This window comes from Elephantulus edwardii, unplaced genomic scaffold (assembly GCF_000299155.1).
Source record: "Elephantulus edwardii isolate Elephantulus edwardi_28Jun2011 unplaced genomic scaffold, EleEdw1.0 scaffold00092, whole genome shotgun sequence".
Taxonomy (NCBI): Eukaryota; Metazoa; Chordata; class Mammalia; order Macroscelidea; family Macroscelididae; genus Elephantulus; species Elephantulus edwardii.
The window spans coordinates 12,981,141-13,005,731 of record NW_006399842.1 but is presented as its reverse complement, the minus strand read 5'-3'; the positions used below and the strand labels follow the sequence as shown (position 1 = coordinate 13,005,731).

The 24,591-nt window shown below is 48.8% G+C and overlaps 1 protein-coding gene across 3 annotated transcripts in view; it reads left to right on the top strand.

The window, feature by feature from the left end:
* Positions 1-24,591, top strand: part of RGS3 (regulator of G-protein signaling 3) — a 176,354-nt gene that overhangs the window by 141,469 nt on the left and 10,294 nt on the right. For 2 of the 3 annotated variants that reach the window (XM_006890720.1, XM_006890721.1), the window contains one exon: positions 18,214-19,188. The exons of the other annotated variant lie outside the window; for it this stretch is intronic. In XM_006890720.1, the coding sequence (XP_006890782.1) occupies positions 18,214-19,188 (975 nt within the window). The remainder of the gene's footprint in view (positions 1-18,213; positions 19,189-24,591) is intronic. 3 annotated transcript variants of the gene reach the window in all.

Genomic DNA, 24,591 nt, shown 5'->3' with positions numbered 1-24,591 from the left:
CTTGGCAGATAGATACTAGAGGTAGAGAAAGGAACTCTGGTGACACAGATGGTCAAGTGCTTGGTTGCTAACCAAACAGTTGGCAGATCCAGCCCATCCTTGCTTCCCCAGGAGAAAGACCTGGAAATCTGCTCCCGTAAGGACTAGAGCGAGGAAAGCTGGGGGTGGGAGTGGGGCAACTCTACTTTTTCACTTGGGATCATCGCTGTGAATCATACTCGACTCAGTGGCAGCTAACAATAACAAGAACAATGAAAGTATGAAGTCCCCTTTTAACCTTGCACCAGGGCTAGTCATGTAACAGTCACAATAAGGCTTCAAGAAGGAGACACAGAGAGCCTTAGGCGCCTCCAGGAAATGTCCAGTTCAGCCGGGGAGTCTCAGAGAGTGAAGCTACGTAGACACTTGTCAATCTAGGCAATTGGTCTCTACCACAGCCTATTCATCCCCTAAATTGTGGACATGACTCTCACCTGGCCGAAGGACCCACCTGAGTGATTACAGCCACATAGAGCTCTTTATCCTTGGGATGGAAGTGAAGGGACACGACCATATAACGTGCGAGTTGTTGTTGTTGCTGTGTGTCGTCAAGTTAGAACCAACCCATAGCTGACCCTCTAATGGGTTTTCAGAGGCAGAAAATCACACGGGAGAAGAATATCCATCCTTCTCCTGTGGAGCAGCTGGTGGATTCCAACCACATGCCTTCAGGATTGCAGTGCAGCTTCTTATCACAAGGCTACAGAGCTCCCTAATGTGCTGGTTAGGAGCGTGATCTCAACAGGGCACCTCCTGTTTCCTCTGGCAGTGGTCCAGCTGCCCAGGTTTAAATGAGACAGTGCACTTCAGATGGCTTTGTGCGTATGGATAGCGAGTCTTGATGGAAGTGGGAGTACCACAAGCCCCTTAATGTTTCTAAATGCGATGGTGTGGGTGGTGCACTCAGCACCAGCTCTCAGGGAATGGGAGGTGGACCTGAAGCTTCTTGCTGGAGCAACAGTTGGGATGTATTATCAGACGTGTGCACGGGGCAAGGAGCCACTACTCCAGCCCAGGGAGCAGAGGAGGCAGCGCTGGATGAAGGTTTTGTTGTTTATTTTTTAAAAAATTAAGCATCTAAGTTGAAGTATAAACATGCTTCCAGAAAGCCTGTCAGTCTACAGCTGATGAACTTTTGTAAAATGAACACATCTGTGTCCCCAGCATCCAGATCAAGTAACAGAACATTCTAGTACCTCAGCAACCCCTCTTGTGCCTCCTTGCCATCCTCATCACCTCACAGATAACCCCTGTCCTGGCTTCCAGCATTGATCAGAACAGTCTGTTTTTGCATTTTCTAAAAATGAAACAATTGAATGCTGTGTTTGCTTTTGATACTGACTTCTGTTAATAAGCATTTTAAGGGTGAGATACATCAGAATAACTGTGTGAAGTTTTGTTTTGTTCACCCTCACCCTGCATGGTATGCCACTGGGGGATTCCACGAGTTTATCTGCTGTGCTGCTGGTGGGCAGTTGAATTGTTCAAGGCTGCAATGAAGAACACTGCTATGATCATCCTTGGGCCTGTCTTTTGATGCACAGATGTATGCGTTCCTGTTGAGTAAATACCTAAGGTTTGAAATTGCTGGGTCATGGAGTTGGCTGTAATTAGGTTTAATAGATAATATCTTGTCATTTCCAGAGTGTTACCACTATACACCCTCCTTCTAGCAGTCTGTGCAAGAGAGTACCTGTTGCTCCATGGCCTCGCCAACATTATTGATGTTAGATATTATGATCTCTAATTGTGGTTTTAATTTGCATTTCCTTGATGACTCAGGCAGCCGAGCACCTTTACACATGGTTATTGGCCATGTAGATATCCTCTTTCATGAAGTGCCTATTCAGTTCTTTTCCTTGTTTTTCTGTTGGATTGTCTGGTTCTTACTGAACTGTGGGCTTCTAAGTAATATTCTGGATGTGTTCTTTGTTGCATATACACATTGCAAATCTCTCCTCCCACTCTGTGACTTGCCTTTTCACTCTTTTCAGGGCATTTTTATTTTCTGTAGAATAGAAGTTCTTAATTTAAAGAAGTCCAAGTTGCCAATCTTTGTGGAGAGTCTTTGCCAAACCCTGTTTCTTTGCCTCCTGTAAGATGATGGCTGTATTTTTCCCATGGTACCTTCTGGAAGCCTTTCCATTTTATGTCTCATATTTAAATCTCATTTACTTGAAATTGATTTTTCTACAAAGAATGATGTAGAGGTCGAGACTCATTTTCTGCAGGTGGATATATCCAATTAATGGAGCATCACTGATCTGAAAGATCAGCCTTTTCCTATTGTTAGTGCATGCTCCTTTGTCTAAAATGAAGCGGTCCTAAAGGTGTGGGTGAACTGAATTTTTGGAGGGGTGAGGAGAGCTTCTCCAGGAGGGCAGGGGGGAGGGAGAGGGTTCTAGGGAGAAAGCATAGGTTTAGAGGTGCTTGGGAGTAGAGTATAATTGGAACACTACAAATAATTCAGGCTGGCTGGGGACGAAAGGGAGAGGATGATGGAGGGGAGAGGTTGGTAGAGGTAGAACCCACAGTAAAAATCTGGGACTTTAACCCCAAGGGATGGAGGGATTTTAAACAGGAGAAGAATATATCTTCAAACATGTGTAATGCCGAGACTGATAGGAGAAAATGCCATTATAAGATAATGACAAAAGGACCAGTGATGAGGTGATGTAAACCCAGCCTCGACATCACCTTTCAGCAGAGAAATAGCATCTGCTCCTGGGAGGCAGTGATGGAGGCAGGGAACAGGCTAAGGGCCTTGCAGGACAAGCTTAGATTCAAGGTTGTGGTGAATCTGGTGACCAGATACTCACTCTTACCCTCCAGGGAAAGGGCCTCCCCTTTGCTGTCTCCATGCCAAGTGCCCACAGCACTTCAAGCTGTCAGGGACAAGCCATTGTAGGAAATGGGGTAGGCTGACAAGGTGGGGATATTTCTGGAAAGGGAAACCGATCTACTTCTCCTGGCTGTGGTATACACAAAAGACAACCTGGCCAGGCTGTGGGCTCTGGAATCTGACCCCTCCAGGTCATCTGAGATTCAGGGCCAGACAGACCCCTCCGAGGACAGTGAGAGGGGAGTGACTTGGCTGTGGCCACACAGTGAGCCAGATGGAACCAGCCTTGCCAGTGGATGACTCTGTCTCCATCCCTAGCCTCCAAGACCTCTGGTTTAGGCCTCAGTTTTCTCACCTTGAGCATGCAGACAATAGTACCCTCATTTTAGGGCGGGGCTAAGAGTATGTCAAGTGCCTGAGAGTCCTGATGCAGGAGAGAGACTGACGGTGTCAGTGATAGTAAGGATTACAGGAATGTTGTTGTTATATTGTTGTTAGTTGCCTTTGAGTCAAACACAACTCACAGTGATTCAATGAACAAAAGATCTGAACCCTATTCCATCCTGTGCCATCCTCACACATCCTGACACACTAGACCCCACTGCAACAGTCACCGTATCAATCCACCTGGTTGAGGGTCTTTTTCTCCTTCACCGACACTCTACCCTTCCCAACATCATGTCCCTCTCTCCAAGGAATAGCATCTAGCAATATGTCCTAAGTCTTTGAGGTAAAGCCTCATCATTCTCGTCTCCAAAGAGCACTCCGGCTGCACCCTTTCCAAGACATAGCTGTTCTCTTGACCATCCATGGGATGATATTCAGTGTTCTTCTCCAACACCACAGCTTGAGGCATCAATTCTTTTTCTGTCCTTTTCTTATTCATTGTCCAGTTCTTGGATGCATAGCTAGTAATCAGAAAGACTATGGCCTGAGTCAGACTGTTTACAGGAATTATACATGTTTATGGAGCACCTGCTACGTGCTAGACCTTCTGCTATGGTCTCCCAGCAGTGCTGTGATATAGGTCCCAGATGTTTGCACCATTTAACAGAAGAACTGAGACAGCCTGTCCAAAGAGGTTAAGAGTGGTAGAGCCAGGACTTAAGCTCAGATTTGTCTGTTCTCTGGACCCCAGTTTCATGTTATCAGAAGGCTTCCCTTGTAGTGCAGCACAAGGAAGCACAGACATAGTGTACAACCACCTCCTCTCCCTGTTCTCTGAGCTATCCCTGGGAGCCAAGCATTAGTTTTAGGTCCCTGGATTGGTCCTTTGAGCTTCTCTCCGGAGCAGTAAAGAGGAAGAGAAGCAGGGGACAGCTTTGCCCCGAGTTGTGCATGGCTGTGTGACAGGCCTTCTGTCCTGCAGAGGTGGCAGGGCACGAGGAGATGGAGGCTCAGGGTCCTACAGAGATTGGTGGAACCTCCAAGACCACGGCCCCTAGTCACTCTCTGAACCTGGAACAAATCTCACCCCCATGGCTCAACTTGTAGCCAAATGAACACTAACGTCAGGGAGGCACTTGCTTCTTAGAATTAATCAACCACATACGAGCAAAAGGACAGTATTTGCCCAGGGATAAAGCTCAAAAGGCAAGAGAGGGGACAATAGAAGGATTAACTCATTGGAAAGTGGCAAGAGTGGAATTGCATTGTGGATATTGTAATTGATGTTACACACATACTATATGATTGAGTGGAAAACCAATTAGCTCTGCAAACTTTCACTCAAATCATAATAACTCACTCACTCATTGCTGGCAAGTCAGAACTGACTCATACTTGACCTTCCTTGAGTTTCCGAGACTAAATCTCACAGGAGGAGATTGTCCATTTTTTTCCCAAGGAGCCACTGGTGGATTAGAACCACCAGAAACATTTGGCATTTTGGTTCACAGCGCAATCGTCTTACTTAATAGGCTACCAGAGCTCCCTCAGATCACATTAAAAGGGGGGGGGACCCCCAACTAAACTAACTCAGAAAATATAGTTTCAGGGATGTGAAGGGGCTGGCTGCAAGCCACATGCCTGGGGTGGGGGATTCAGCACCAGGCCTGTTCCCCACAGTGCTATGTGTGCCCCTTCCAGCAGTCACCCGGCACTGCAGAACCTTCTTATTTCATCATATTAGTGTAGAACATCACAGAGAAGCCCACACTCTGGCTCTCCCCACCTGTGAAGTGGTTCCTGGGAGGGCCCCAAGGAACTCTGCACCTTCTCCTATGCGAACCCTGCTCATAATCCCTTACTCATAATCCCTCCACCCCCACATCTCTACCCATTTGGGGCAAGAACTGGGGCTCTGCATGCCCACATCTCCAATGCCCAGCACAGTGCGTGTCCTAGGAAGGTGCTCAGGGAGGGAGGAGAACAGGAAAAAGGTCAGGGGGTGGTAGGAAGAGCAGGGCTTGGGCCACATCAGACTATGGTATTTATTCTGACTCCTTCATTTACTAAATTTGTGATCTTGTACAATTTAACGCTCTCTGATTCCCAGTTTTGTTATTTATATTAAAATGGGGCCAGGGATGCTGACCTCACAGAGTTGTCATTAAGTGAGTAAGAGTGTATGTAAAACTATGACCCTGTCACCAAGCTGGGTGTCTGTCAGGTGCTCAGTTCATAGTCTCTTGATCCTTCTGTCTTACCATCTTTCTTATCATGATCTCTGTTTCCACAGTCTCTCGCTCCACCTGCTCTGTCTCTGTGGCAGGAAGGTAAACATCACTCTGAGGGTAAAGTCCAGATTCTTTGACAGGTCCTTACCTTGGCCTGTGGAAGGAACCACCTGCACTCCCTCCATTGTTTCATGCAGTCTGGTGTCACCAGAAGAGTGGATTCTATTCCCACTGCCCCAGCAACACTTGAAAGCAGCGGTTTACTCATCCTCTTCCTGTCCCAGAAGTGACATTACCAACTCCCACGGGCTGCCCCAGTCTTTCTTGCTGCCTCTGTGCTTCCACACATGTCCCCTCCCTGTGCTTCCCTGGGGAGGTGTCCATGGGCAAGGAGACTGCCTTGGGCTCTTTAACCCTGCTCTCCCCGCCCCCCTAGACTGAGCTCCTTCACAGCAGGAATGTGCCTGGCCAGTATTGGGCTTTAGTGCCCCACGCAGGCCCTGGCATGTGGCTTGAGCTTTGTAGGTATTTGCTGACTAACTCTGGAGGGGTGAGTAAGCCAGGGACACCATCCTGAGTCGCTGAAGCAGGGCTAACCCCGCCTGGTGTTGGCAGAGGAGCCCAGAGCCCTCCAGCCAGAGGCTTCAAGTGAGGATTGAACCAGGACTGCGGGCTGGGGCTGGGGAGGAAGTGGATTTGAGGAGGTAGAGATACTAGGGATCTCTCTGTCTCTGTCTCTGTCTCTGTCACACACACACACACACACACACACACACAGAGTATTGTGAGAAGGAAAGCCCACAGGTGAACTGCTTCCTGAACAGAGAAACGTAGGAGTGAGAGGAGAGCCCCAAGGGGCCAGAAGTCCTCCTTCCGTCAGAAGCATCAGTCACCACAGGGACGGGAGGAGGATGGGGAACCACTGCTTCCAGTTTTATATCTCCCAGATGAGCCAAGAGCTTGAGGATTAGCAGGCGCCTTTGGGCATGTAGGATGGGAACAGTCCACCCCCATACTGAAGCAGTGGTGTCTGAGCCCCTGTGAAGATGATGTTTGGCCAGGACATAGCAGTGGTGACGGAAAGGCCAGCATGAAACCTGGTGACAGAAAGTCTCAGGTTCTCCCACGTCTTGCTCCTGAGAAGCTGCTTTGGTCTGGGCATCGAGGCAGGCGGTGGGGCAATCTCCAGCCAGGCCTGAGGGTATATCCTCCAGCTTATCCAAAAGCAGTACCAAGAACAAGGAAGGTTTCTAAAAGGGGTTTCCCCTCAGCCCCCTCATCAGGGATTTCCCTGCACTGAGTGTTAGCTTTGGCTTGAAAGTTTTCTGGATGGAGAAATGCTACTTCCCCTTCTCTGCCTCAGTTGGCTTCAGCAGACTGGGCACCTCCCTGCTGCGGTGTGTTGACCTTCTGAGCCCCTCACGGACTTCCGAGTACCTGTGGGATCCTTAGGGTGTGGAGAAGTTTTGGTCTGAAGTCAAATTCTTCCTCCCGCCCTAGTGTCCTCCTGCAGCCGGGTCTTGGTATGTCAGACACATCAATGCGTGGGTGACTCCAGCTGCCTTGCTGTCTCCTCATCCCAGAGAAGACGACTCATCTCTTCTGAGTTGGTTCATTAGAGAGAGAGGTGTGTTGGACCGAGTCCTGTGCTAGAATCTCGTCTGGATTCTAGTCCTGATCTCTTATGAGACACTGAACACGTCACCTTCCTTTTCTGGACCTCTGTTATCTCATCTGTAAACCAAGGGTGCTGCACAGATAACTCTGAGGAGTCAGAAAAAAGTCAAGGTCTGCCTGGGCCTCACTTTCAGGGAAAATAACCCAGGAGGGCCAGTAGGGACTGGGCACAGACACAGGTATTTTGAAAATGTTCCACAGGTGATTCCACAGTGTATCTCTCTGTGGAGAACTGCTAATCTAGATGAGTGCTTCTCAAACTTTAATGTGTAAATGAATCACCTGGGATCTTGTTAAGATGTAGCATCTGATCCAGTAGATGTGAACTGGGACCTAAGTTCCTGTAGTTTGTACAAACTCTCAGGCAGAGCTGCTGCTGGGTCACAGATGTACTGTGAGTGGTGAGGGGCTCCGTGGTCCTCTTCATGGGATTGCTCACCCTTCATTCATTCATCATTAAACACTTAAGACGGGGAGCGGTGAAAGGGGGGGGGCTAAAGGGAGGGGCAGAGCCCAGCTTCTTCCAGGGCTGAAAAAGTGTTCAGACTTGATCTAGAAGATGCTAGATTCAAGCAGAGGAACGATAAGGTTAGGTTTGCTTTTAGAAAACTCTTCTGGCCATCAAATGGATTAGAGGGGTCTGGGCCACCACTGGGAGGCCAGCATCGTCTCAGGGAGAAAGGTTACCTGCTCTGGAGGGAAGTGGGGATGGAAGAGGGAATGGTGGGGAATGGATGGAAGGATCCTTGATTTCATGAGGGATGATCAGCAAGACTTGGGAGTGGCAGTTAAAGAAAAGGAAGAAAGCATGGTACCAGGTCTGTGGTTTGGGTGGCTGGTGAGTGGCATCATTGATGCCAAAAACCTGAAAGGAGGAATGGACTTGGGAGAGAGAACAAGACATTCAGTTTAGGGGTCTGTTGAGTTGGGGGTACCAGAGGGACATCCAGAAGGAGGTCAGTTAGCCTCTTTGTCTCCCTCCTTTTCTCCAGTCACATAAGTGTCCCCTCAACGCCACCCCTGGTAAACCCTTTCCTGCCCAGGAGCCTTTGTTCTCATCTGCTGGGTCTTCACCTCATGGACCCTTCCCTGCACAGCGATCATATCTTAGCGGCATTCCACAAGGTGGTCTTTCCCGACACCTCCCCTCAATCCTGTCCCATAGCTTCTCCTCCGGGTACCTCTCACATCACCAGTCACTCTTGGTTTTTCTGTGTATGTGGGTGATAACGTACTAAATTTGGCCCTTCGCTATTAATCTATGGGCTCTCCCAGGACAGGGAGTACATCTTTCTCACAACTTGTTGCGCCCATAGAGCTCGGGCGCAGTTTGAACACAACACTATTCCATGAGGATTGGAAAGTCCTGGCCTAAGTGATCGAGACACAGCTGAGTCTGGGCTGGCCATGTAGACTTGGGAGTTGGCAGAGACCAGATGTTTACAGTGGCCATAGGAGTCAGCTACCCATTCATGCTTCGGATACTCTAAAGCTTGATTGCAGGAGAAAGAGATATTTGATTTCAGACCAAAACTTCTCTGTCCCCAAAGGATCTCACAGCCCCACAAAAGAGTAGGATGAGCAGGGCCGGGAACAGATTCTCATGATCATCGATGAGAGGCCTATAGTAGAGGTGAGAAGAGTCCATCAGAGCAGCTGGAGGAAATCTAGGCATGAGATGCTAAACTGAGCAGTGCCGCCGCTGTGACCCCAGCTCACTCACTCCAAAGATAGCTTTATCACTTCCATTTTATGGCTAAGGAAACTGAGGTAACAGAGCGGTTAAGCCCAAGCTCACCCAGCCAGTAAGTGTGCAGTGGGGGTCTCTATCAAGAGCTCTTAGCCTTGTGAGGTGCTGCCTCTGTCTTCTGTCTTTGGAAACCTGAGGGGTTGTGGGCAGAGGCAGAGGACAAGGGGGTTCCTGGGCTGGTAGCACAGGCAGTGGTGGTGGCTCCAGCTTCTGGGTCTTAAGAAACCAAGACCGAGTCTGGACCAGAGGAGTGGAGTGTTGGCTGAGCAGCTGAGGGTTAGGAGGTCAGCCCTGAGCCATGGGCCTGGAGACTGGGGAACTGGAGAGAGGTCCAGGGGTACCAGACTTGAAAGAGTATCATGTTTCCAGAGTCAGACCTGGAGGTCAAACACTGGGCAGGAATGCTAACAAGCTTTCCCTTTCTCAAGACAATTTTCTAGTTCACAGGGCACTTTCCTGTCCTTCCTTGGACTTGATCCCCTTAGCTCTCTGCACCAGGAAGCATGCTGGAGAAGCTCAGCCTGGGCTCATATAGCTAGCAACTGACCAAGTCGGGGTGTTAGTCCACATTCTTCCTGGAATATTCTAGCTGTGTAAGGGCAACCATGAAGTAGGGGCTGTACAGTGCACTCGCAGAGCCAGCACAGGAAGTGGTTTTTGAGGGCAGATCCTGAGCATGGCATCTGTGGTGGGTGTGATGAATCATTCAGTGAGAACTGCAGGTTGACTCTGAGGTCAGCAGACCTGGGTTTGAATTCTGCCTCTGCATTTAGTTGCTGTCTGACATCGGGCAGGGTCACTTCCAGTAACCCACTACCATCTTTACCCCTATAGCAGGTGGGGGCCTGGGGCCCTGGAGCCACAGTTGATGTGAGCTGGAGCGCTGAGTGTCATATCTTCCTCCCTTTCTCAGCCTGTTCCAAGCCCAGGATTGGATTTGAGAGGGGATTTGATTAAAACCTAAACAGTTACTCCATTTAGAGGGCCTGGTTCATTTCCTGCGTGCTCCTAGCAAGCAGGACCAAGGCAGAATTAACTCTGGTCCAGCCAAGCCAAAGAAGTGATGGATGGGAGAGATACAAATCCTCATCAGGAGGGAGGGCAGCAGCATCCAGAGCTCTGGACCGAGGCTCCAGATGAGCAGGCGGGGCGCTCTGGGATGCCTGGCTGGGCGCTTATTCCTCAAGCCTGTTACAGCAGCTGCCTAACAAGGGGCCGTTCCATCAGTACACCAGCCACACTCTTATGACCAACTGTCTGACCTCTGGGGGCCCCCCCCCAGGGCTTTGAACTAGGTCATTCCAGTTCCACCCCTTGCTGAAAATTTGCATTTCCACCCTACATTATACAGAATCAAAACTCATTCCGTATGAATTTCTAAAAAATTCATTGCAGAGCTGACAGCTCATGGCTGATTGGCCCTGCAGCACAGCGGATTGCTCCTCTTTTTCTCTTGACAGAGGCATCATCTTGGGCTATCCCACTGGAGTTCCCCTTACTGAGTCAGAATCTACATTTTAACAAGCGAGAGAAAGAACAGCACTAATTAGATAGCGCTTGTGATTGTTATGTGTCATTGAGTTGGAACCAACTCGTAGCTGGTTTTCCTCTAGCCAGTTTTCAGAGGCTGTAAATCACACGGGAGGAAACTGCCTATCTTTTTCCTATTTAGCAGCTGATGAATTCGATAAAAGACCAGCATTAATTCTGGTGAAGGGATAGGTAATATACAATATGGGGAACATCACTGTAATGTGACCAGTGCAAAGGAAAACACTGAAAGGTATGCGGGAATAAACAACCATGGTACATACCATAGCATATCCAATCATACAGCAGCCATAATAACCAAGAACATTTGTGAGCAGATAGGTAGGTAAATACCTTTGCTGAATAGACGAGTGGTGGTGGTGTAGCTGTAGATGCTGCTTGCTGTTGCTGCTCTTCAGTATCATCAAGCCAAATATGATTCATAGCGACCCTAAGAACAATAGATCTGAACTCTGTCATTGATACATTTTAATCCTTTGACACGGACACTATCAATCCAACTCATTGAGGGTCTTTCTCTCCTTGGCTGACCCTCCACTTTTCCAAGCAGGATGATGTCCAAGGAATAGGGTGCTATCAGTGTACTCGACTTGATGACACCTAACAACAACATGTCCAAAATATGTGAGATGAAGCTTCATCTTTGCCTCCAAACAATATTCGGGTTGCACTTTCTCCAAAACTGTTTGTTGTTTCAGTAGTCCATAAGATAGTCGCACTCTTATCCAAGACAACTCAAAAAACATCAATTCTTCTGTCATCCTTAATGATTGTTTAGATCTCAGATCCATAGTAAATGATTGGAAAGATTGTGGCTTGAATCAGGTGCACCTTAGGCTCTAAACTGGCATCATTGCTCTTGCTCTTCAGGACTTTGGAAAGGTCCCTGACAGCAGACTTTCCCAGTGCTATACTTCTCATCCCCTGACCATTGGTACCAAGTGTGTTGACTGTGGATCCAAACAAGATGAAATCAATGACAGTTTCAATCTTTTTCCCTTCTATCATGATGTTGCCTATTGGTCCAGTGGTGAGGATTTTTGTTTTCTTGCTGTTGAGATGTAATCCATGTTGAAGGCTTCAGTCCTTGATCATCTGCTGCATACATAGGTGTAAATGCTGCACATACGTATAACAAAGCACAGAGGGGGCCTAGTTTTAAAAAAAAACAACTACTTAGAGATCAAGACTGTACCACAGTCTAGTAGACACTTTGGTCAATAAGTAAAACATAGTGTGGGATCATAAAGGCTTGAAAATGACCATCTAGGAAGCAAATATTGGTCTCTTCCCACCTGGAACAAAGGAGAATGATAGAAAATGAAGACCCAAGGAAGCAATTGGTGCAAATGATTAATGGCCCACGTGAACTAATGGCCTCCTCTAACCTGAGACCAGAAGTGGACGGTGCCTACCAACCACTCTCTGACCAAAACCACCATAGAAGATCCCAGGTAGACTTGGGGGGTGGGGAAGACATGTCTAGAATAAAATTCAAACTCAAACTCAAAACAAGCCTATTGTTCCAAGAGAGACTATTGTCCTGAGAAAACCTAAGCTTTCCTGGAGGCCACCTTTGAGCCAAATGACAGACGAGACCACGAAGCCAACACCAAGCATGAACACGCTACTCAGAGAAGCCAACCACACAAGACCAAAAGGGCCACAACTGCCCCAAAGCAAAGATGAGAAGCCAGGGGTGGAGATGGTGAGAAAGGGGGGTGGGGACAGGGACACCAGGCCAGCAGCCACGAGGGAGGAAACAGGGAGAGTGCTGACACATTGCAGGGACTGCCGCCAATGCCACGGAGCATTTTATGTATGAGCCATTGATTGGAAATCTAATTTGCTATGCAAACTTTCACTTAACAGAAAAAAAAATATTTAAATGGAAGTTAGGGGGGGAAAAAAAGGGTCACCTAGGGATCTTCTTAAAATGAGTCTCTGATTCAGTACATGTGGGGTGGAGTTGCAAATTTTCAGCAAGGAGTGGAACCCTTTTGAGGCTCTGATTTTAGCTAAGGGTGGGACTGTATCTGATTGTTCTCTGCCCTGGTTCCAGACACAGAGCCTAGAGAGTAAACGAGTGTGTGAATGAATGCACGCACATGTGTCCCAGTCCCCTCCCCACTACTCTTGGGTCCTGCTCACGTTACCCAGAGCACGTCTTACATCGCACAGCTCTTTATGTGAAATGGTCCTCTTCTCTCCCACTTCTTTTCTCTCCTGGATTGTTCACTGCCCTGGATTCCTTAGGGTCCCCACTTCTACTCCAGAACCCTCACCCTACCGGTGAACCCCTGAACCCTGGTCTGACTGAACCCACCCACATTCACTACTGATGCAAAGCCCTGCCTAGAGAGGACAGGAAACATGGTGAGCTATGTTTGTGGAGCTTCTGCTGTGTGTCGACAGCCCCGGTCCGTGGCGGTAGGCTGTCCTTGTAGCCTAAACCCCATGGCCTGCACTCTCTTCCTCTAGGCCCCCCCTTTCAAGTTGCTGCTGACTCACAGCACCCCTGCAGGGCAGCACAGAACTGCCTGGCAGAATTTCCAAAGCTGTAAATCTTTAAGAAGCTGACTGACTGCCTTGTCTTTCTTCCACGAAGCAGCTCGTGGGTTCCAGCTGCCAATCTTTCATTTAGCAGCCGAGCATTTAACCACTGCACCACCAGATCCTCCCATGCCTAAAATACTTGCATGTAAAAGTCCAAGGCAGTGGGGAGAGACCACTGGGCAGAGGTGTGAGTTCTAATCCTGCATCAGCCTCTGATTTCTTGGAGTGTTCTTAGGTGATTCCCTTACCTTCTGAGGCTTCGGTTTTCTTTTTTAGCTTTGGTTTACTTATCTCCAAAGTAAGATTAAATGAATTATGTGGTTATTTTGACCCTATGTGACAGAGTTCAACTGCCTCGTAGGGTTTTCTTGACTCTAATCTTTACGGAAATGATCACCAGGTCTTTCTTCTGTGGAGCTTTTAGTCTGATCCCCCAACCTTTCTGTTAGCAGTCCACTACTACTTGTGGCACCAGGTTTCCTAAATGAATGCTCTGTCATCATTGCCCATTGCCATCACTCACAGCAACAGTGGAGAGACAGATTCGAGCTGCCCACAGAGTTCCTAAGGCTGTGAATTTTTTTTTTTATTATTTTATATTAGTTTGCTTACAAAGTTTGTATATATTGTGTTTCATGCTATTTTTCTTTCACATCATGTTTCATATAATCATTCCCATTCATTATGTTTTATAATCACCATTGGACATGCCCATCATTACCCTGTCTTTTCTGGTCCCCACCAGATCTTACCCGTTTCCTTTAACCCCTCTCTCGCCACCCATCAAATTAGGCAACTCTTCGATTTCACCCCTACCCATCCTCACCCCTCTGCTCCCACCCTTTCCCCCCTTGAGTCCCTATACATATTTTATTTACATTTTTACAATAATGGTCTTATGCAGTATTTGTCCTTATGAGACTGAGTTAGTTCACTCAGCATAATGCTCTTCAGTCCCTCCCAAGTTATGTAGTTGTGTGGTTTTGTTGTTGGTTTTTTTTTTTTTAATTATTACTCCTGCATGCTGCATAGTAGTCCATTGTATGAATGTACCACAATTTCTCAATCCATTCAGTTGTGGTTAGATGTCAGGACTGTTTCCATGTTCTTGCGATGGTGAATAATGCTGCTATGAGCATTGGTGTACAAGTATCCGTTTGTCTCAGTTCTTATTTCCTTGGCATATATTCCTAATAGCAGAATAGCTGGAGTTTCTATGTTCAGTTTTCAAGGTGCAAATTCCTATAGAAGCAGACCACTTCCCCTTCCTCCTGCAGAATGGCCGGTGGGTTTGAACTGTGACGGATTGGTACAACCAAGCTCTTTAACCCCTGTGCCACCTTTTAAAGCTAATAATAGCTCCCTTCTTATCGGATGCTTTTCCTGGGCCATACGGAGCACTGATGATAGTCCTGGGAGGACAGCATCAGCGGCTTCTGGCCTCAGTAAACAAGCAGAGGCTCCGAGAGGTTGAGAGGTTTGACCAGAGCTGCAAGACTAGAAGAGGCACCATCACTGCATCAAAATCAGAGCCTGACCCGGGCCCTGAGCTGGTCACATGAGGAGCCTTTGGTCCGGGTGGGTGGCTGGCTTCTCAGGGTGGGGCACCCCTGCCAGCAGCACTTCGCCTCCCAGCTTTGTTTGGTTTGGCCTCGGTTTGGGGAAGGCTTGGCAGAGGCAGGCAGACTTACATTTCTGGTTTTGGGTCTGTTGCCGCACTTCCCCTGAGGAAAGGGTGAGCTTGCCTGCAGTCACCACGAGCCCAGACCTGGCTGCACCCCCACCACCCAGGAAAGAAGAAACTGGCTTCCTTTTCTGGGGGCCCCTGTGCGTTGCATCACTCTCATCTTTTCCTTCAGACCCTCAAAAGCAGGTGTGTGGGGTGACACAGATGGCAGTGGGGTGCTGGCAGTGGGACAGTTTGCTTTTCTAAGTGGAGAAGATTCTCTGGGGGGTGAAGTGAGAGCAGATTGCCTCATGGGGACTGAGAATAGAAGTTGACCTTGGTAAGAACCAGGAGCCACCTCAGCCTAGCCCCTGATTTGTGTGACATGTGGCTTTGGGCAAATCCTATCTGAGGCTCAGTCTTCCTGTCTGTTCAGTGGGGGAGTTTCTTTGGCCAGTTGAGAACAGCTTGATGAGGCTGAAGCCCAGCCCATAATTTTCAAATGAGGGTCCTGGGCTGAGGGCCTGGCGTCACAACTGCCAACGCTAATTTCAGAGTTTTTTGTCAGAGTTTACATGGTTATTGGGCTCTGCAGGAGAGGACCTTGACCTCAGCATTTCCCTCTGCATTCAAGTACATTTTATCACTACAACTTTCATCCCCTTCAAAAGCTTCGTGTCGGTTAAGGCCTAGAGGGTAGAGGGTTTGGTGACTGGTTTCACCTGGCCCGGTTCTAGAATTTGAGGTTAGCTCCTGCTTGTCTCTGGGTCTCAACTTCCGTGTCTCTGAAATGGGGATGAGAGATGACTCAGGCTATGCAGTCTCAGGGGTCCCTGCATGGAGTCATCCCTTAGCAGGCTGGAAGCTCTTGGGACCAGTGGGCACAGGGCTATGTCTGGGATGCCAGGGATGCCCTTTCTGACCCTGACTAGATCATTCTAGAGTTTCACGAGGCTTCCCTTGTTACTTCCTGCTAACCAGGCTTCACCTTTTACTTTTATGTTCCCTAATTGTCCCTCCAAGAGCTGGACAATGACTAAGGATGACAGAAGAAGAATTGATATCTTTGAATTAAGAGCCTTAAACATTCTGTGAACTGCCAAGAAAACAAATAGGTCTGTCTTGGAGAGGGTGAAACCAAGTTTCTCCTTGGAGGCTAGGATTTTGAAGCTCTGTCTCACATATACTTTGGGCACGTGGCCAGGAGTCCTTGAAGGAGATCCTTGAAGAAGGACATCATGCTCTGGAGGGTGGACGGACAGTGCAGGAAAGGAAGACTTCAGATGAGATGGATTGATACAGTAACCAAGGCAATAGGGGAATGTATGTCAGAGTCAGTGAGACTGGATCAGGACAGGGAGGCCTCAGAGCTGCTGTACATAGGGTGCTATGAGTTGCAGGTGACTGGATGGCACATAACAACAGCTGTCCCTCCTACCCACACTGTGATTTATATCGTCTTTGGTGTTCCCAAATGCCACAGTGTACCCTGACAGAAACCTTCAGCTGCCCAAGCCATGCCTGGATCACCTCCTTCTAGATATGAGTCTTGGCTGGAACTTCACTATCACAGGGTCTCTAAGGCTTCAAGGATTTTCTGGAAAGAACACAGGCATAGCCTTTCAGTCTCCAGGCAGCTGTGAAGCAACGGATGAGCCACTCCTCTTTGGGATCGGTTTTTTTCATCTGTCAAACGGGCATTAATGTTCTAATCTAGGTTTTGGTGCTAAAACTTTGTGTTACTTACTTTGGGCATCTTGCTAGGAGAGGCTATTCCTTGGAGAGGGACATCATGCTTGTAAAGGTGGAGGGTTGACAAAAGAGAGGAAGACCTTCAACCAGGTGGTTCGACACAATGACCACAGCAATGGGCGTGTGTTGGAGATGGTGAGGATGGCACAAGATCGGATAGGGGTCATTTTTTTTTTTATTAATTTTAATGAAAATTTACAGAGGCTTTGGATTTCCATTCATTCACTGTTGCACTTTTCTGTTGTTCTTAGGGGCACCATGGGTTGTGTTCCGTTTGATAGCACCTAACATCTTGGAAGTCTCCACCTGTGTGTGCATGCATCGGGATGTGTGTGTGTGTGTGTGTGTGTGTGCGTGCACATGCTTTCAAATATTTAGGCTTGTGCATGCCCATGTATACCCATATATCAACCTTCTGGTCTGTGTGAGGTTCTAGGTAGCCATGACCTTGAAGGACAAAACTATGCTCTAAACCTATTGTGTGTCCTTTTGTGTGCTAGTGTTGCACCCAGAGTTGGTTAGAAGGGGCTCATCTCCAGGCCTGAGTTCTCTGTTCCCATCTGACCACCACACCAAGGATACGCCTGTGCCCGAGCTTCACTGAGCCCTGCTCTTCCTGTGAGATGGCTGCGTCCAGACTTTCCTCACAGGGCTGCCTATCTCATTCTAAATGAAGTCAGCTGTAGGAACCCAGCGGAGATCCTGAGGGCTCCTTGGGTGGCCATACTGAAGCGTGCAAGGCAGAGATTACATTATAACTTGTGGGATTCCTGCAGTTCCCCCCTCAATCAGTGAGGGCATGTGACTATGGCATCTCTTTAGTCCAGCTGTAGGGAGGATTTTGAAGTTCTGCTTTTACTTTAGTTCACTAGTTTAATCTCTATTTATATGTAAGAATATAAATGCACATACATATTGGATGGATGGAGAAGGAGAGAGAGAGGGAAGGAGGATGGGAGAGAGAGACAGGAAGGGAGAGAGAGAGCCCATCCTTCTCCTATGGAGCAGCTGGTAGAGTCAAATCACCTGTTTCAGGGATTGCAGCACAGCTTCTTACCAGTAGGCCATCAGAGCTCCATATATGTATGTATTCTTTTGAGTTGGCAGTCCTCCATACATGGTAGGCCACCAGAGCTCCGTCTATATTCTTTGTCTGTGTCTGTGCGCGCACACACACACACACACACACACACACACACACACACACACACCCCTAAAGCCCACTTAAATATAACATGCTGAGCAAGTTCTTGTTTGAAGGACTCATTAGTTTGTTGTTGCTTTTGTTAAACTCTGTTAGGAGCTTTGGCTAAGTGCAAGATTCTGCCTCTTGGTACTGTTTGGGTTTGTGGTCTTGGCTTGGTTCTGGCTCGTAAAGGCAGAGGCAGCCTCAAGTCTCTTTTTCTCAAAAAGGTGACTTCACCCTCTGTTTCCTTCTCTGAAAATAAGGACAATGATACTTCCCATATAGGGCCATGGGGAGGATTATGTAAGAGGGATTTAAGTCGGTACAGCTCTGAGCACACAAGAGGAACAGGATGAATGGTAGTTATTTCTTCTTTACATGATCCACCCTGTTCTGAAGGAGCAGAAGGTGGTCTCTTCCTAGATCACCAAGCCAGAGCAGCTTTCGTCTGGCATTCCCAGCCCTCATTTTATGTTACTGTTGTGTTCCAGCTGCTGTGACATTGGTTTGTGCACAATGCATGATATACCTGACCTCTTCTTCTGAATCTTTCTTGTTTTCCTTTTTGTTGCCCAGATGTTTGAGGCAGAGGCTGATGAGAAGAAGGAGATGCCCTTGGAGGAAGGGAAGGGGCCAGGTGCCGAAGATCCATCGCCCGGCAAGGACCCCTCTCCTGGCCAAGAGCCTCCTCCTGGACAAGACCTTCCACCCAACACGGACTCCTCTTCTGCCCAGGAATCTTCTCTTGGTCAAGAATCACTGTCCAGCCCAAATTCATCTTCTTGCGAGGAACCCACTCTGGGCAAAGAACCCCCACCAAGCAAGGAATCCCCACCATGCCAGGATCCTGCAGCCCAAGACCTCTCACTCTGCCAGGACCTTCCCGCTAACCCTGAACCCCCTCCCAGCCAGGACCATCTGCTCAGCCAAGACCTCCCTGCCACCCGGAACCCCCCGGCCCAAGACCCTCTGCCTTGTCAAGACCTGCCACCCAACCAGGTAACTCAGCTTGCTGAAGCTGTTGTTGAGACGACCACCGGCTCCAAGGACTCTCCAGCAGCCACCGGAGACCCACCTGCAGTCACCAGGCCAGCCTTCGTGATCCCTGAGGTCCGGCTAGATAATGCCTACAGCCAGAAGGCCGGGGCAGAGGGGAAAAGCTCGGGAGATGAGGAAGATGCTGAGGAGGCCGAGGAGGGGGAGGAAGGCGAGGAGGGGGAGGAAGAGGAGGACGAGGACACGAGCGATGACAACTACGGAGAGCACAGTGAGGTCAAGCGCAGCAGCATGATCGAGACGGGCCAGGGCGCCGAGGGAGGCTTCTCTCTGCGCGTGCAGAACTCGCTGCGGCGCCGGACGCACAGCGAGGGCAGTCTGCTGCAGGAGGCCCGCGGGCCCTGCTTCGCCTCAGACACCACGCTGCACTGCTCGGATGGCGAGGGTGCCTCACCCACCTGGGCCATGCCTTCACCCCGCACCCTCAAGAAGGAACTGGGCCGCAATGGAGGCTCCATGCACCACCTGTCCCTCTTTTTCACGGGACACCGGAAGGTAAGACATTCCTGGTGAATAGAGTGGGAAAGCGATAGGTGGAGCAGGCCCAAGGGCTGTGAGGGACCAGGGGTCACCCCTCCCAATTTCTGCTCTCCTTCTCCCCATTTGACAGAGGATAAGACTGAGGCTTGGAGTGAAAAGGCAGAGCTTGGGCCTTAACTCATGACGTTATGACTCTAGATGCTGTGTTCTTACAGCTCCGTTGTTGGTCCCCACAGAAGGTAAAGCAGGTGAGGCCTAGCCCCAGGATACCAGATGTTTGTGTCTAAGAAGTGTGGCAGAGTCGTTGGAGAAATACAGAATTCAGACCCATTCCAGGCCTGGCCAGACCAGAAACCCACCAGTCCAAAACAACCACAATAACCTCAGAGACAACATACATCTTACCCTGTGCTAATGCCAATCTAAGCAGCTTCCATTACTTCATTAATCCTCACAGCAGCCCTATGGAGGAGATGCTATGGTATTCCCATTTTGCAGGTGAGGAAGCTGAGGCACGGAGAGGTGGTCTAATTTGCCACAGGTCATAACCATTTATATAGAAAGATGAACTCAAATTACAATCTGGCTCCAGGGTGAGAGCTCTTAACGGACATGCTAGCTGCCCTTTGCAAATATTTGTAAATAGATGAGTAAGTGTTTATTAACATCCTGCTGTGTGACAGACTCTGTGCTTGATACCCCAGCAGGGCCTGCAGAAATGTGTTGGGAATACATTGTCTGTGTGGGCTGGGAAGGCAGCTTAATGGGGGAAAGATTGTGCTCTCGCTGGGAAGCCCACCAGTCAACTTGAAACCAGGCTCCTCCCTGCTCTGTGGCCTTGGGTGAGTCACTCAGCTCCTCTGAGACTTGGTTTCCTTCTCTGGCAAGCAGAGGTATTGATGGTGCTAAGGGCTCAGACAGGCTGAGGATGAATCGCAACCACCTGGTATCCGAGGACGTTAGAGCATGCTGGAGGAGAATGCTGGCTCCCAGTTCTCTTGAAGTGCCAATAACGGTGCAAGACGCTGTGCTGAGACTAGGTGGGTGGAGGGGGGTGTCTGTGCCCCTGGAGTGCAGCTGACCCTCAGACATCTTAGGGCTTGGAGAGAAGGGCTCTGAGAAAGAGCCTTTGAACTTGGCCTTAGTATTGATTGGATTAGAATAACAAACAACAGGCAGGATGTTCTGTGAAAGTTGAAATGATGTAAACAAATCTTTCTGTCGAAGCTGGTCTGGTCAGAGCCGGGGATCCCTGCAGGGCAGGCACGACAGACACTTGGCACTTAGGCTGCCGTTCCATGCTCCAAGCCCATGGCAAACATTCCTCATGGATTCCAGGACACTCTCCCAGTGGACTGGGTGGGGCACAGCCTCAGGAGCCTTCTTAGCTTCTCAGTCACCAGCAATGAGGACGACTTGGCACTTGAGACCTCTGAACTTTAGACCCAGGGATTGGAACTCTATCCCGAAGGTCAGTGGGTCTCAAACCTCTGGAGTTTCCCAATCCAGATTCTCCCCAAGGGACTCTTTCATGTTTTGCCCTCCCTTTGTCCCAGTACAAACACTTGTACACAGATTCATGTGAACACTTCTACCCCTCAGCTCAGCTGAGCTCTTCGGCTTCTGGGAGTCTAACAGACCTGAGCCAGCTCGCACCTCTCACAGTCCTCCTTTGGGCTTAAGGTCCCCATTGGCATCTTCCTTCCTTCTACCCCTTTTTGGCGATTGCTTCCTTTCCTTGGCTTGGGACCTCAGCGGGCCCGCGATGGGCGTTGTGGGGCAGAGGTCTTGGCAGCGCAGAGAGGCAGGTTCCCTGTGTTCGTAGCTGGACCTGGCTTTCCTGGAGGGTCAGCTGATGTTGATGGGGCCCCTGTTCTCCCAGGAGAGCAGAGAAGGGGAGAGGAAAAGAGAATGAAGTCTTCAGGCTGTGGAGTCAGAGAGACTCATTTAGTCTCAGCTCTGCCCTCTTCTGGCACTGTTTCTCCCTGCCCTGATTTTCTTTCATAAATTGAGAACAAAGTCTTCATGGAGTGGTCTGACTTCTGGTGCCGAGCTGGGCGGTCCTACCATGCCCCCAGCTGCCAGGTCTCCACCTTGCCAGCTGCACCCAAGAGACCCAAAGACCCACATTTGCCATTTTCAGGGGGGCCAGAGAGCCTGGAGGATAAAACGTTGCATCTGGGCCCAGGACACTGATATTGAGTCCTACCCCAGCCTGGCCTCCCTTGGTCCTGGTCACTGGCTATTCTTTGATAGTGAAGAGATTGCAGGCTATGACCCTCCCTGGCCATGCTTCCTTCTCCCCTCCATCTGCAGAGGGCTGTGGTCCAGCAGGTGCTGTCAGCTGAGGGTACCAGTCCTGCTTCACTTCCATGCAGGCTGGAGGTCAGAGATGACCACTGAGAGGCCTTCCATCTCCAAGATGTGCTAGTGTATCTTCAGAAAAGGCCTAAATAGGACTCGTTTTCCACATCTAAACAAAAAGTCGTTGTGTTTGTTTAAAGCCAGTGTTTCTGCACGGTTCTATGTGTCTGCCAGACTGGAGTGCAGACCTGGTTAGAGAGTGGAGCGAGGATGGCTGGAAGGCAGATCAGGACCAAGGGGAAAACCAGGCGAGGCTCTGCTCACAGAAGGACCCTGATCCCCAGGGGGGCTGCAAGGGCGTAGACTCGGGAGCTGGGCCTGAAATCCTCTACTACTTGGCAGTTCTGAGATCCTGGGCAAGTTAACAGTCAGCTCAGAGCCTCAGTGTCTGCAGCTGTCACTCAAACTCAAACTCACTGCCAACTTGGTGGCAACTCATAGTGACCCTCCTTCAGTTTCCGAGGTTGTAAATGATAATGGGAGAAATTTGCACTTCTTTCTTCCTCCAAGCAACCAGTGGATTCAAACTGATGAAGACACATGACCTTTGGGTTAACAGCACAGCTCGCCACAGATTCTGCCACCAGAGTTCCCCTCTCAATGTCCACAGGATTAACATTTAGCTTTAGGTTTTGAAGATGAATTGAGAAAATGTATAATGGTATTATTTTGACTATCAAACACTCACTATACACTAAGCACTGTATTAAGTATTTTCACATACATTTTCTCAATTCATCTTCAAGTTGATTCCAACTCACAATGATCCTGTAGTACAGAGTAGAATTGTAAAGATTCCCAAGGGTGTAAATCTTTACAGAGGCAGATTGCCACAGCATTCTCCTGTTCAGCAGCTGCTGATGGGTTTGAACCACTGACCTTTCAGTCTAGGCCACTGAGCTCTTTAACTACCGCACCATCAGCTTAGATGGTAAGAAGAATCACAATAGCCAGTTTTATTGAGTTCTCTCGAGTGCCAGGCACCATGGTAGTCAGTTGACTTGCTCTTCACCTGGCCTTTTGAGGTATCCTCATTTTACAAACACAGAAACCTCGGTAGAACGGAAGGAGCTCTGGTGGCATAGTGGTTAAACACTTGCTAACCAGAAGGCTCGTGGTTCAAATTCACCAGCTTCTTTGAGGGAGAAAAGCTCTGCCAAGTAAAGATTACTGTTGTTGTAGGTGCCGTGAAGTGGGCTCTGACTCATGGTGACCCACAGCAGAATGAAACCCTGCCCCATCCTGTTCTGGGACATCGTTACAGTCTTCTCTGTGCTTAATTAAGACCACTGTTGTAGTCACTAGGTCATTTCATCTTGTGGAATGTCTTCCTCTTTTTGCTGACCCTCCATTTTTCTAAGAATGATGTCCTTCTTTTTCAGAAACTGGTCCCTTCTGATAACATAGCCAAAATAGATAAGAAAAAGTCTCATCATTCTTGCGTCCAAGGAGCACTCTGACTGCACTTCCTACAAGAAAATTTGTTTTCTCTCTTGGCAGTTCATGGCCTAGCCAATATTCTTTGCTAACACCACAGCTCAAAGGAATCAAATCTTCTTCAGTCTTCCTAGTCATTGTCCAACGTTTACATAAATAGGTAGTGGTTGAAAATGGCATGGCCTGAGGCAGGTACACCTTAGTCTTTAAAGTGGCATCCTTGCTCTTTAAACCTCTAAAGTGTCCCTTAGCAGCAGTTTTGCCTATTGCACAAGTTGTTTTATTTCTTGACTGTTGTACTTGAAATGAAATTCTGGATAACTTCACGGCTTTTTCTTCATTAACCATGATGTCATTTATTGGTCTAATTGTAATGATTTTTCTTTTTTTAAATTGAGGTGTAATCCATACTGAAGGCTATAGTATTTGAGGTTCATCATTAATCCATAAAGATTATAGGCTTGGAAATGCTGTAGGGCAGCTCCACTCTCCACTGTAGGGAAGTTACCTGCTAGAATCGACTTTAAGGAACACAACACGGCAGGCAGAGAGGGGAAGTAATTTGGCCAAAGTCAATTAGCTAATAATTGACTGAACTCGGATTCAAGTCCAGGAAGTGTAGAATCCACACTCTTAACCACTGCTATTATTATAGTTATAATTATAATTGCAATTATAGTTATTATTCCGAGGCAGCGCCTAGTCCCCGGAGGTAGTCTGGCAAGGCTGGGGCCGGCCCCAGGGATGCCTGCCATGGTAAAGAAAGGGCTGGGTGAGGCTGTGCTCACTGCCAATGCCTTTCAACAGGGCACGGTCACTTGGGAGGCAATGACGGACTTTGCTAATGATGCAGGAGGGAGGAGATTGAGAGACCCCTCTGGCTTCTTCTAAGACCGAAGTCTGGAGTTTCTGTGGTGAATTGGGCATCTCTGGGGCTGAGAATCAGAACCTGTCTTTACATTTCAGCTTCTTCTCCTCTGGGCCCACATGATGTCACTGGGTACCTGGCTTTCCTCTGCTGCCTATGGGTCTGAGTTGAGCTGTACAGATGGAATTATCAGGCCAGCTTGATAGGAGCCTGTCCCAGAAAAGACAGTCCCTCCCAGTGGAAGGAAGAGTCCATTTCCCAGCAGCTCAGAGACTGGGGTGGCGGGCAGGGCGGGCAGGGTCCCGGGCCCATTGTGTGCAGTCCATAAAGTACGGAAGCTGAGGTTAGAATGGGAGGAAGCCCAGCGGCCCACAGGCCTGTTCCCACGGGTGGGGGCTCCAGTCCTGCCCAGCCAGGTCAGTGTGATCACAGCCTGTGTGTTAAAGGGTGATGGCAGAGACATTCACTAGGTAACACTGGCAGCCCCTGATTACCGAGGCCGAGAGACCTCTGTTCAGGATGCGACCACAGTCCCAGACATTAACTGATGAATTTTCCAACCTGTGGTATAGCAAAACCCCCTGAGGCTACGAGGCTAGGAAGCTATCCAGCGTCTATGGTGGTGGTTGTTAGTGCCCTCAAGTCAAGTATGGCTCATAGTGGCCCTATGAACAGCAGATTTTAATCCTAGACTCGCCTGTGCTGTCCTCAACATCTCTGATGCACTGTGCCCTTTGCTGCAGTCACTG